General features: G+C 36.7%; 1 protein-coding gene across 2 annotated transcripts in view; it reads left to right on the top strand.

The window, feature by feature from the left end:
- The window catches only part of gabra6b (gamma-aminobutyric acid type A receptor subunit alpha6b), a 39,193-nt gene extending 27,875 nt beyond the window's left edge, over positions 1-11,318 (top strand). For both annotated transcript variants that reach the window (XM_086177388.1, XM_086177389.1), the window contains exons 9-10: positions 5,209-5,465; positions 10,084-11,318. In XM_086177388.1, coding sequence (XP_086033514.1) covers positions 5,209-5,465; positions 10,084-10,096 — 270 coding nt within the window. In that variant the 3' untranslated portion in view covers positions 10,097-11,318. The remainder of the gene's footprint in view (positions 1-5,208; positions 5,466-10,083) is intronic.
- Positions 11,319-12,908: the final 1,590 nt, after the last annotated feature.

Below are 12,908 nucleotides of genomic sequence, written 5' to 3'. Positions count from 1 at the left end.
AAGGTGCTGACAATCATTGGATCCGTGATCAGTCCCTGGGTTAGGAGATGACCTGATTAAATTGTGACGTTTCTGATAATGAAAGGTTTTTCACATCGTCTTCAAATCCCGGTAATTATGATAAATTATTGTTTCCCAAACAAAGGGGAATATGTTAACAAAGTACATACATGTATTGCTGCCCCGGGGCAGTTTCTCAAATTCCTCAACGGATATCACAGACTTATTTCTGCACATTCATAGAATCAGCCTCAGGGAGGTAGATACTGAGGCAGAATGACTTGAGAAGAGTGTAATGGGTGTCATTTCAAAATAATTCTTTTGTCACTATTCAAATACAAATGTCTGTGACATCAGAGGGTGAGGACCCGGATATAACAGCAGAATATCGCTATTATACTGGCCATGTATGTCGAGTGGAATATTAAAATGACCACAGTGCTCAATGATGCTGAAGCAGCGTGGAGGGAAAAAAAGGGCCGATGCTGTTTTCAACAGCTGAGAATGTAACCTTACAATTTTTTTTAGAAAATAGATATAGCTAAATATCTAATGTAAAGACATTTCAAGTTCTTTGATAAACTTTCAACACTGCAATTGTCCTGAATATTGTGGGGAAAACACTGTGGATGGTTAATACAACATCATATACAACCCTAATTTATTTGGTAGTTTGCGTCAAGATGACCAGATATGTTGTTATTTTGTTCAAAAAAACAGAGCTAATGGCATTAACGATGTGGAGCGGCCTTGCAGTTTAACAGGTTATATCCATGACGTTTATAAAGCTTCTATTCAAAAATAAATATAGATGTCTTTTTGTCAGCCAAGATTCCCAATTGTATGATATGGTGGTTCAATTGAAATGCCTCAGCTGAAAGATTCCTCTTACCTGTTTACAATGACCATTTCAAATTGTGTCACTATGGTGATGGTGTCTGACCTATTAATATTAATGAAGACGTTGATCAGAAGAAAAGACTGTTTTTGTGAAATGCAAGTAAACATAGAAGTCCTTTCCAGAGAAGAAGACAATCCTTTTTCTTAATTTCCTCTTTCAAAAATATTCCATTTTTTTTTCTGATTTTGAATTTCAACTTCTCTTTGAGTTACAATGTCCACAAGAACAACCACTGTGGGTTAAGTGAAACTACAAGTTTTGTGCCTAAAGTCACACGTGGTCTCAAATAAATCTAACGGAGTTTGTATCATACAATGTACGGTTAACACTTAATAACCCAGTGTAACCTCAGGGGTTCTATTGGGGCCACAAATTCAGGATGGTTAATCAGAAACAACCAGCCTTTTTGAGTAGGGAAAGCAATTACTCAATTAATCGTCAATCAATTAATCCTGATAAATCATTAGATTAAATTGGCATTTTCAGCTTGCTGTGGGAACTGGACTAGATCATTTTTTCTAGACATTTCACATCTCATCTGGCAAGATTAAATGACAAATACCATGGCCTGGATGACTAAGAATCTTCACAAACATTGTAGTAGAATCATTGTATATATTTTTTTATTATTTTTGAGCTTCCCAAATTGAATTTACTTACATTCCAAGTTTAATTACATCAAAATCCTGCGTTGTAACACATGTCTGGGTTTGTTGTGCCCTTATTTTACATATTTTGCTATAAAAAGGCTGCCTGCATTTACATACATATCCATATTCAAGTAATCATCCAAAATATTTAATGCACTCACTCAACACCCACACAGGTATACCTCCATGATCTCATTCCACTGCCAGACGTATTGGCATTAGACAGTAATTGTTACCGTATTTCACTCTCACACCTACACACGTACAGTAAAATATTCAGAAAAAAAGTAATCACATATGGTTTCCACCCACTGCAACACTCTTTTTCCCAAACCTAAACTTAGACCACACGTTCAGTAATAAGTAACAATCCGTCCAGGGCCAAATAGGTTTGTTAAAATCCAGAGCAATCTACACGGAGAACAGAAGAAGATCCCGCTGGAATGTGACTGCCAAATAACCAAGCATGCCTTTTAATATTCTCAAATGACATTGGTGTTAAATTAGATGCATTGTCCCTGCAAGCCACACAAACTCCATTGTATTTCGGGGTTCTGTCAGAAGAATTTTAGACACAATGATTCACATTGAAAAATCTAGAAACTTTCAAAGAATTGTGATTATGATATCTACTCTGTGCATCTCTTCCAGTTTACCCTTGTCTCCACCAGGACTGAATGATTTGAACTGAACACATCAATATCAACTATATCAATATCAAAAATAAATACATTTGATGTATAAGGCATGTGGTGAATGGCTGGACCATTAGTTGGTTGCAGATCCACATATAGAATAGAAAACACAACCATTCACACATCTGGAAAATTTCCAATAGACCATCTGCATGTTTTTGAATTGTGGGAGGATTGTAGAACCTGGGAGCAGACTTGGGGAGAACATGTGAACTCCATACAGAAAGGTCCCAAACCAGGGTCCTTTTGGGTATGAGGCATAAGAGCTATCCATTTAATTTAATTTAATTTAATTTAATTTAATTTAATTTAATTTAATTTAATTTAATTTAATTTAATTTAATTTAATACTACACAGAATTTTTTCTGACCCATTTTCTTCTACTTTAGTCTGCCATGAGCCAATGGGCAATTTTCAGTTTCAATGTCTTTATTTATTTATCTATTCTTTTTCATTTGTTTATGGAGTCCCTACTGGTTGTGTTCCTATGTCTGAAGAAAGAAAATTGGAACCAACAAAGGTTGGCATTGCTGGTGTAAATAAAGGGCACATAAATAGTGTTTGAAATTTCAGGCAGTTTCACGAAAAGCTCTTCTTGAACATGCCAATTTCAAAGAAGCTCCTGTCGTTCTTCTAGTTTTTAGGGTGGCTACATCCACAGTGTCCTTTAAATGGATTACATTCTCCGTCCCTGCATTTTCAACACATGCTGATCAGTTTTATCAAGTCTCCTCATTGAAGGAGTGGAGAGAGAAACTACAGTACAAGACCTCACATACCACTACCAAAAAAGTATGCTTCAGGATGCAGCAGCAAAGGTAGTGTTAGTCAGGGTAGATGGGCCAGATGTCCTGGTGCTGCTCTTGATTTTAAATAAGGACATGCCAAAGCCATCTCACTAAAATATGGAACACAAAATACTGCCAAGTCGCCGCATACAATCAAAGTATTCCAATTCCTGATACCAGTACTCACGAATGTATTAGCTACATGTATTCACTTCCTATGATACTATGTATGCAGTCAAAGGTTACTGGAATGTGACCATTCTGAAATAGCTGACATGAGGCAGGGTGTGTCAGAATCCTTTCCTTAAGCTTGACCCTGCTGGACTTTCTCCAGTGAGCTCTTAGAATGCTGTTGAAAGTCACATGTATGTATCCCCTTGTCCTTAATCCACTGGGGTCAGGAGTAGAGACCTACTTTTAGTGTGATTCTCGTGCCATTGAAGCAGTCAAATCTCTACAGGACTGTCGTCCCCATTTAGGGTTTCAGTCCACTGGTAGTGAACTGGCACCTCAAAACACTTACAAGTGGCTACATACGTTATTGTCCATTTTTATTGTCCAGATTCATCCATAAGGCAGCATTGCAGTGGCTGGTAAGTGTCAGGGTAGTTGCACATCTGGAGTCAAGTGTCTCTCCTGTCAAGTTTACATAGAGCTGCAAGGCAGGGGTGGACATGTGAGGGTATGATGATGCCTGGCATGAGTCCAGGTGAGAGAGGCTGTCTACTGGAATGAGAGGACTTATGCACAAGTCCGCTTGCCTTTTCGCCACAGGGGCTGTTCGACGCAGCAGTGGCAGTAAATATGGTTGGTAAAAAGAAGGCATGCTCATTTCTTCACAGTACGACCACAGTACTAAGCATATCACAACTCCTTATGCTGTTCCATTCTCGATGCATACAAAGGACATCAACCTTCACTGGTATGAAATGTTCTGTCACCATATTTGGGGAAGCCACCCAATGGTGTCCAATGCCAAATGGGCTATGATGCACCACAAGAAATTAGGGGCATCGAGAAATTCCTTTGCACTTACTAATCCTTAAGGTGTTGACTTACATTTGCTAGTCATCATCATGCTCATAATGATAGAACCACCAAAGTGCACGTGTTTCAGTATTGCCCTGAAATGCACAATCAAACTGCAAATCTGCCTCAATACACACAATGAGCTGGAGCCTATGGCACAGACAACAGACTAATGACCATGATGATGGTTGTGTTGACCTGGTCATGGATCGTATTATATAGGACAAGACAAACTTGCTGTGAAGCGGTCAGATATAGTTAAGGATAAGATATCCTAGTATTTAAGGGTTGCAGAAAATGCATTGGCAATTAGCAAATTAAATTGAAACTGATGTGATAGACATTAAGTCATTCATTAATTTCTCAGTTTGTTTATTATCAGACAATGAAATATTGAAATATCAAGAGGATGCATTTTATTCATTTCTGTGGCAGTGCATGTAAAACTTGTATTTTCTTTGAGTTATTCCTTTGCCTTTCAGTCTTTTTCTTGCTGTTTTTCAGGAAAAATATGATATTTTTCTGACCCTCATCTTTTTAACATTCCATGAACCAATAAGCATATGCTAAATTCAAGTTTGTATTTTCAAAATGAATCAATTCAGTTTGCAGTCCCCTCATGTTTCGCTTGCTTCTTGCATTTGCATCAATCCACATTGAATGGGTTCAATGAAATCATGAAATCAAAAGATTAACTTAATTGATTTCCTTTGTTAAGGCAAACAGCCATGGTTCTGGTTCTTTTACCGAATTCCCGCATGCAAAAAGCCAAATACGAGGTTTGCAATTATTAAATTCATATCTTTATTTATACATTTTATTAATAAAAACTGTGGATAATTTCTTGACAATAATATACTTATTCATGCTGTTCAATTCTCCCTTGTTTTGTAAATATATAGTAATTCAACCCGTCACATATGTAGTGTCATGACATGTTTCCTTCCACATGCAGATCCAATTTGCACTGCCACATCAACATCCTTACATAAGAAATTATCATTTTATGAATGTGGGTACAACTGCACAGCACTAGTTTCATTATTAATACTCTTATTTTCCATAATGTAATATTCTCTTTAATGTGAGTTTGCGCTTGTGTTTTTTTTTTTTTTTTTGTATCCCTTTCCTCTTTATTTCCAAGGTGGATCCTAGTAGCATGTTGAAGAAGAGGATGAACTCGGCCCCGCTATTCGAAAGGCCAGCCAAAACATTCCCAAACCCACCAGTCAACGCCCAGGCCTTCCTGCAACAGGGCTCAGCAGTACCGGCTAACAATGTTCTCACTGGTACAAGTATTATCGACAAATACTCTCGCATTCTCTTTCCCCTTTCATTTGGTGCATTCAACCTGGTCTACTGGATTGTCTATCTTACCAAAGACACCATGGAGATGTCCAGGTGAGTAGTTAGTATGTTTCTCATACAAATATACCTATAACATTACTTTTGTTGTATCATTTGAGGGTGTTTGATGCTGTTTGCTGTGTAGTCTATTTTTGTGCCACTATTTCCTCTGCAAATGAAAATACCTGAATTTAATTATCACATATTCTGCAAGTTTACTATACAATGTATAACTTATTGTACACTACATTTTTAGACTTAAAGCTCTTTAAAAACAAATGGCAGCAGCATTGCCTTTTCTGCTGTTAAGTTTTAGAGGAATAGATTTCATGTATTCTTGAAATGGACAAAGCAACCCAAATTGTTTGGTATAGACCTCAAATTTGCACAAAAAATATTTGTATTTAATCTCTGAATCAGGACACATCGAGCGCCTAATGTCTATTTTAGATCGTACAACAATTGCTTGAGTACTAAAACTATGCTGTAAAATGGTCGTAGTGCACATTTGTAATTTGTGTGAGGCCTGTTTGCTGCGTCTTTGTCTGTCTATTTGTTTGCCATTGTGTTAATATAGAAATGCACAGTATATAACTGTCGCTATTACATATTTTTCTTTTGTGAGTGCGTGCGTGTTTGCGAGCCTAAAAGCCCATATATTATTCACCAGCCACACAATCCGCCCCTACACTTTCAACGCTAATTATTTACCATATGGCTTTCCTAAATGAGCCAGCTGACTGGCCACAAGCTTGATAGAGTATTCAAGTTACAATTCCAATACAAGACCAACCAGCAGGCTCACTGGCAGGCACTGCATTTGTTATTCAGTGTTTTGCAACGTGTCTGGCACTGTGCAGTGCAAATGGGCTGCAATTCTCAGCCTGTAGATGTTTCTGCTTTAATATATAGTACACTATGAATGATATCAGGAAAATACAATGTGTGTTCTAGCAAATATATTGTATACTTGTATATAGCCATATGGCTTTTTAAGGCTGTACCATGGCACACCTCGGCTTTAGGCTGAATGCACTGTCAGGTTCCGAATGGTCGGGATTATTGATAGGCGTCTTACTCAGATTTGGAATGGAAGTGTTTTATCCACCCTGTCATAAATCAACCTAAAATAGAGGCTAACATTTTTGCAGACGTAACCCGAGCAAACTAAATTACTGGGGGAAAAAAAGTTTCTACATAAGCAGTTGACTGGTTGAAATGTAAGGGGATGAAAGGAGCTACTTGTATTTAGATTATCATACTTAACTCTGGTATTCATTACTTTTTTGAGCAAAAAAAACTAACAAACAAAAACACCTCCCTGTAATGTGCATCTAGTCGATGTATTTAAATTTGCTCCGCAGTGGTACACTACTGCATATCAATAGCCGCTGCCTCATTCAGTCTACGACCTTTAGATCCAAATTGTAGTTTTGGCTGGATGTAATGTTATTTCAGTGAATGACACTGTATAAATAAACTCTAAGTGCTTACTCCCCTACATTTTCAATTTTGGGACCATTTTTAATGTTGTTTTACTACTTAAAAATATAAATAAAATAAAAATTCTACATTAACTTTAGTAAAGGTTTTCAGTGAATCACAATCCCTTGTTATGCTTCATACTTCAGCACATACAGTAACAATTTACCGTTCAGCCCGTTCATCCTTTGATTCTGAGTTGAATCCACCTCAACCCAAACGCTCCATCCGGGTAATAGAATTCAATTCGTTTCAATCCAGAGTGATAAATATACAGCTGCAGTGGCCCTGCCTGAAAGCATGTAACAGACCCCTTTTTCTCTCTTTGTGGCATGGCTTTTTATTATAGCAGGCCCTCCTGCAAAGATGAGCTGGACCAGAAGAAAAGAGCATGTCTGTTTGTGTGAGTGTGTGAGCAGGTGGGTTTGCGTGCGTGTCTACTTCTGTGAGAATACAGGCGAATGAGTGTGTAAATGTGCCATGGCAGTGGTGCCCCACCAACTGGAGGCTATTTTAATGAATAGCTCCATTCACGGTGAGACATGAAGGAAACACATTTTCTCAAAACACTTCCACCCATGAAGGGCCGCAGCTGGTTGCCTGACTGGTTGCCGGCTGGCTGGCTGGTGTAAGTGTGTCAGAGTGGGTACAGGAGGTGATAAGCCGTGCTGCTCTTTATTGCACATAAGATTACTTGGGCTGAGAAACCCCTTTGCCTATTGTCCCTCATAAATCAAAACCGCTAAATGCTGTTTCCAGCTCAGTTCCTTTTTTCAACCATGAGAGCATTGCCATAACTTTGGTGTAATGATCATTCAATTATAGGCCACTCAGACTGGGAGTGAACAAGACCGATATAAACAGCGATCCTCTAGCTATCTTTTCTCTCTCTGTGGCCTCGCGGGAATAGCTTCATCCTCATTTGTCATCTTGTCTGTGTGTGCCTGCATGAATGAATCTCTCACATATCATGCTGTATACATGGACATTTTATTGGTACACTCAATTATAGAAATGTGAACATTTACAAACTCTTATAGGATCGACTGTTAACATGCAACAGTATTGTTATATGCCTGTATTGTGCAATCTTTCCATTACCCCGTCTTTTACTCCCAGTCAATATTTTTCCTCCTCTCAACATCATCGCTTTTTTCATCACAAACATTCTCAAAATCCACTTCTCCAACGCTTTCCAGGTCTCCATCTTGCCCATGGTAAATATTATGTAAACTGCCCACTTTGATATGAGGGCAATACATCATCAACTCTACATATTGTAATTCCTCTTGAAAACCTAACTGCCTCAGGTATTTCACAACAATTTTGCTTTTTAGTGACATAAAATAAATAGCAAAGGCTTGTCTGAAGAAGCTTTTCAGCTGACTAGAAACCTCTTCAGACTCAATGTTCTCTTGTACAAGACAATGAGGGCTATATCTTATACAGGGCTGTCTCAGAAAATTAGAATATTGTGATAAAGTTCTTTGTTTGCTGTAATGCAATTAAAATAACAAAAAATACTTTTTCATGATATTCTAATATTTTGTGAGTTTTTCAGTTTTCTTAAGATGTAAGCCATAATCAGCAATATTAAAATAATAAAAGGCCAGCAATATTTCAGTTGATTTGTAATGAATCCAGAATGTTTGACATTTTTGTTTTTGTAATTGCATTACAGAAGATAAAGAACTTTATCACAATATTCTCATTATCTGAGACAGTCCTGTTATATCTTCCCTCTTTTCGGAAGTCGATTCAAGCATTTTTTCAGTGCTACGGTTGTTTGCCGGTAATTGGTTTATCCGCCGATACATACATAAATAAATATGTCACCGTGGGATTTTAAGAAAAATCTTTTCCACTCCTATTTATGTCCAGTACATGGGGCGAAATTGACAATAAAACTGACTTTGATACTACCATTCATTTATTGTGTCCCCACAATGCAGTCTTAATGGAAGCACTACCCTTTTTCTTAAATCGGGTCTTTATTTATTTATTCCTTGAATATCTGCTAACTTATACTATGAATTTCCATCGATGTCTGTTTGGACTGAGACGGCAAAGAGTCCTATTGGGTGGGACTTACAGCCCTTACAATTGTGTAAATGCTAATGTAGCAGATTTATGTGAACCTAGCCATTATTTTGAGTATCACTTTTATCAGCCCAAGTGATAAATAATCAGTTTTCTTTTTCCCCTTCACCACAATTATAGTTTTCCAGAGTAATTATCAGAAAACAATTTAGTGAGTTTCCTGCACTGACACTGAAATACATTAATCAGGGTTTATTTCCTGTTTTTATCAGGACAAATTATTTGATATTGTGGTAGTTAAGGAGAATAAAGAGAGAAAAGTAAAACTACAAACAACATTATGCAAATTGTTGTTTAAAACATACATATAATGGTGCTGTATTTGAAAAGGACTGTACAGAAGCCAAATGATTTATTTAATCCTAACTGTACTGCCTTCAGACAAGCAAACATCTTGAGCAAAGTCAGAAATAATTTTGTTTTGTTTTTTTTTTCTTTCAAATTAGTGTATTCAAACAGAAAACAGCATGTGGTATTATCTCAGTGAGAGTCCATTGAAAAAGTACATTTCCCTCTCTTACATATTCTGTCCAAACCAAAGCACAATTTTGTTTTTTTCTCATTCGCTATATAAGTTGTCTCGCAAAAATCAGCCATTATTGCTGTAAAAAGTGTTTTCTGCTTTAACATATCAGGCAGAGAAGGAGGAGGTGTGAACTACCTGGCGGAGGCTCCCAAATGATTTTGCAAGGTCTTTGAGAACAACATTGGCAGCAAGAGACTGAGTGGATCCAAAAAAAAAAGAAAAAATAACAATACTAATAATTCTGCCAGGATGGCAGGATGGAAAAGATGCCAACGTTAAGAGCAGGATTGATCCAGCACACACCGTTACATCATCTTAATTTGTGTTTGTGCTTGCGTGCTAGCGAATGTGGGTGGATTTGAGATGATTTAGGTTTGTATATGTAGGTGTCGGTATGCATATTGGTGCATGTTTGAATATTATGATGCATTCCAGAGTTCTACAGGAGGAGATTGTCGGGATGAAGTGGATTCCCGCACCTTTTCCTGCTTTTCAAACATGCAGCAACATAAGCAAGTCTTATTTTTCCTGTACTAATTCTGCCTTATTCTTTCTCTTTCATAGGGATACCATCTGAGCCTGGAGTTCATCACCCGCTCACATACGGATACACACACACACAAGCAACATTGGCACGCATGGATGCGCTGCTTGAGATTTGGAGCCCACCGGAAGCACGCGCATGCACGTGCGCGCGCACACAGATATAAACACACAAATGCACGAAGAAATCAACGCCAAGTAGTCTTTTATAAAGCCTCAGTGCATTGGATTTCTTTTTAAAGTTTGCCCTTGAAATGTGAGTGTTTTTTGGATAGAGATACTAGATGGGCTGCTCACATTGCCAGCTTTAGCTGAGAGCTCACAGTTTGTGGAAGCTGGGTTATGGAATTCTTTCCAACAGGTATTTAAAAAAAAAACTGAAAATATTAATTAGAAATGATAAATAAATAAAATCTTTACAATGAACCTGCCCTGTATCCCTCTCCCAATCAGATGCAGCTGTCCATGATATGGCTAGTGAGATTGTAGAGTCAGAGGCATTACTTTGTGGATGTATGAATTTTGTAAGAATTTAGCATGCATATATTTTACATGAGACAAATTTTGCATGTGAGTTTGCAATGACAACATTCCCATCCCAGTTATTTAGAACACACTTGAAAGAATGAGAGTAATGTGACTGTGTGGCTGACATATTTTGTTGGAACTTGACCACAGCTTTTCTTTCAACTCATTTTTTTTTCCCATGATCCTCATTTTTTTTGGTTCATTGGCATTAAATGCAGGACGATGGATGTGAGGCAAAATCATCAAAAGACATGTATGTGTTGTGTCCCACAAATAAAACTGGTTTGACTTAATATTCATTGCAACATACAAATGTGAGAGCAAAAAAAGAGCATAAAAAACAATGATTTCTTTTTTGTCGGCAATTTGTTTTTCACAATGCTAGTAGTGTATTTCATCAAATTTCTAAAAGGCCTCCAGTGAATGATTTTATTTCACATACAGTTTGGATACATTTTGTATTGTTTTAAGACTCTGGCAGACTTTGGGAAAACAAAAGCATTTTCTAAAACGTGAAAAAGATGCCCTAAATTAACAGGGACAAAATTGTATGCCCGAAAGAAATAGTGAGATACAAAGAATGCATACATCCCTTTTTTTTTTTCTTTTTGTACAGTGTGTTTTTTTCTTCCCCATTTTGTCTTAATGTAATAATTTTTAGTGGTTTACGGATTGCCAAATAGTATGTAAAAAGGTTATGTTTTTTTTTTTTTTAAATAGAACAAAAACAGAATACTGAAATTGCCAACTACAGTCCATGTTTAATAATCAACCGTACAACAATGTCTTTTGTTTTTATTACGAGTTAAATCCTTAGGGTTTTTTTTTGGCGCAGGGCTTATATTTGAAGTAGTATATATGTATTTATTCATTTGCTCATTTTGTTGTTGTTTTATTTGGTATTCGTTTCATTTGTCAAAACCTTTATATATACATTTAAATCATACATACATATGTATGTGTGTATGTGTATATATATATATATGTATATATATATATGTGTGTGTGTGTGTGTGCATGTGTGTATGTGTGATTTAAATGTACTGCCTCATCTCATTATATATATGTTTTAAACAACATTATATATATGTGTGTGTGTATATATAGATACATGTGTATCTATATATACATATATACAAATGTGGACATACGTATATATATATATATATATATATAAGTATGTATGAATAGAGTATAATATATTTAGTATATAATAACGAAATATGCAGTGCATTTCTTAATGCAATACAGTCTGTGGGCTACAAAAGTTTGTACTTTGCTTATAAACTATACCAGGAGGTATTAATCAACTGTACCACATTGCTGATTCCAGTCTTATTCTAAACATTTTGGACCAGATCCAAAGCCAAGGATTTTAAATTATTGCTGTCTACAAAATCAACTCTCAATATTTGTTGTAGGTTATGGTGAAGGTTAAACAACAAAAAAAATGGTATTGGTCTGGTAATCATCCTATCATTAGGAAGTCAAACCTGGAATGATATTCATGAAAGAGTGTCTGTTCCTGTTTCCTGCATGAGCTTTAATATGCTGCTAGTTGTTGGATATGGTGTCAGGAATAGGCACCTATAGCCTAGTGAAATATTTGTTTTTGCCTGTGAATTTATTTTCTTTTTACACACAAACACACATGCGCTCACACGCACACACACCCAAGTGGACTAAAGGAACTGCGACATCAGACTGTATGGCTTCTGTCCTTCTTCTCTACTTCATTCATCAGCCTTTCCTCATCAGTCTCCGAGGCAGAGGTTGAAGTGACAGGACTCTTCAGCCCATATTGTCTTTAGTGTCAGGCTTTTTTTTTTCCATACAAAAATCAGTGAACTTACACTGCTAAACTCAACCTCAAGGGATTCTAAATACAAGACATCCCACTTCTCAGTATACATTTTCTGCAGAATAAACACTTCAGTTGACTTTGCTAAGAGATGGGAAAAAAGTGTGTGCCCTATTTTTTTAAAAATGTGTTTTATTATGATTATTGTCATGTATGAATATGCTTTTGGGCTGTTATTAGTTGCAAGATAATTTTTCTTACTGACCCAAACATAGCTGCATAGTTTCATTGCATCACATGACTTTCAACCCTCTATGTGCTTGTTTGGGTTATTGAATGTAGAACGTTGTCAACCCCATAGAAGACATATTCTGTTGCAAAACTGACTGCAGATGTTAACTGCCCCTTAAGTCATTTTACAGGCATTGGGCTTTATTTGTTCTTTCCGAGACAATTGGTATTCATATTTTTATGTTATTTATTTATTTACATAAATTAATTTGGACAAAAGTTCTGG

Source organism: Fistularia commersonii, chromosome 29 (genome assembly GCF_037954325.1).
Source record: "Fistularia commersonii isolate RoL2024-O1a breed Wild chromosome 29, RoL_Fcom_v1.0, whole genome shotgun sequence".
Classification (NCBI taxonomy): Eukaryota; Metazoa; Chordata; class Actinopteri; order Syngnathiformes; family Fistulariidae; genus Fistularia; species Fistularia commersonii.
The sequence above is the reverse complement of the archived record's forward strand: the minus strand, read 5'-3'. Positions and strand labels throughout refer to the sequence as shown.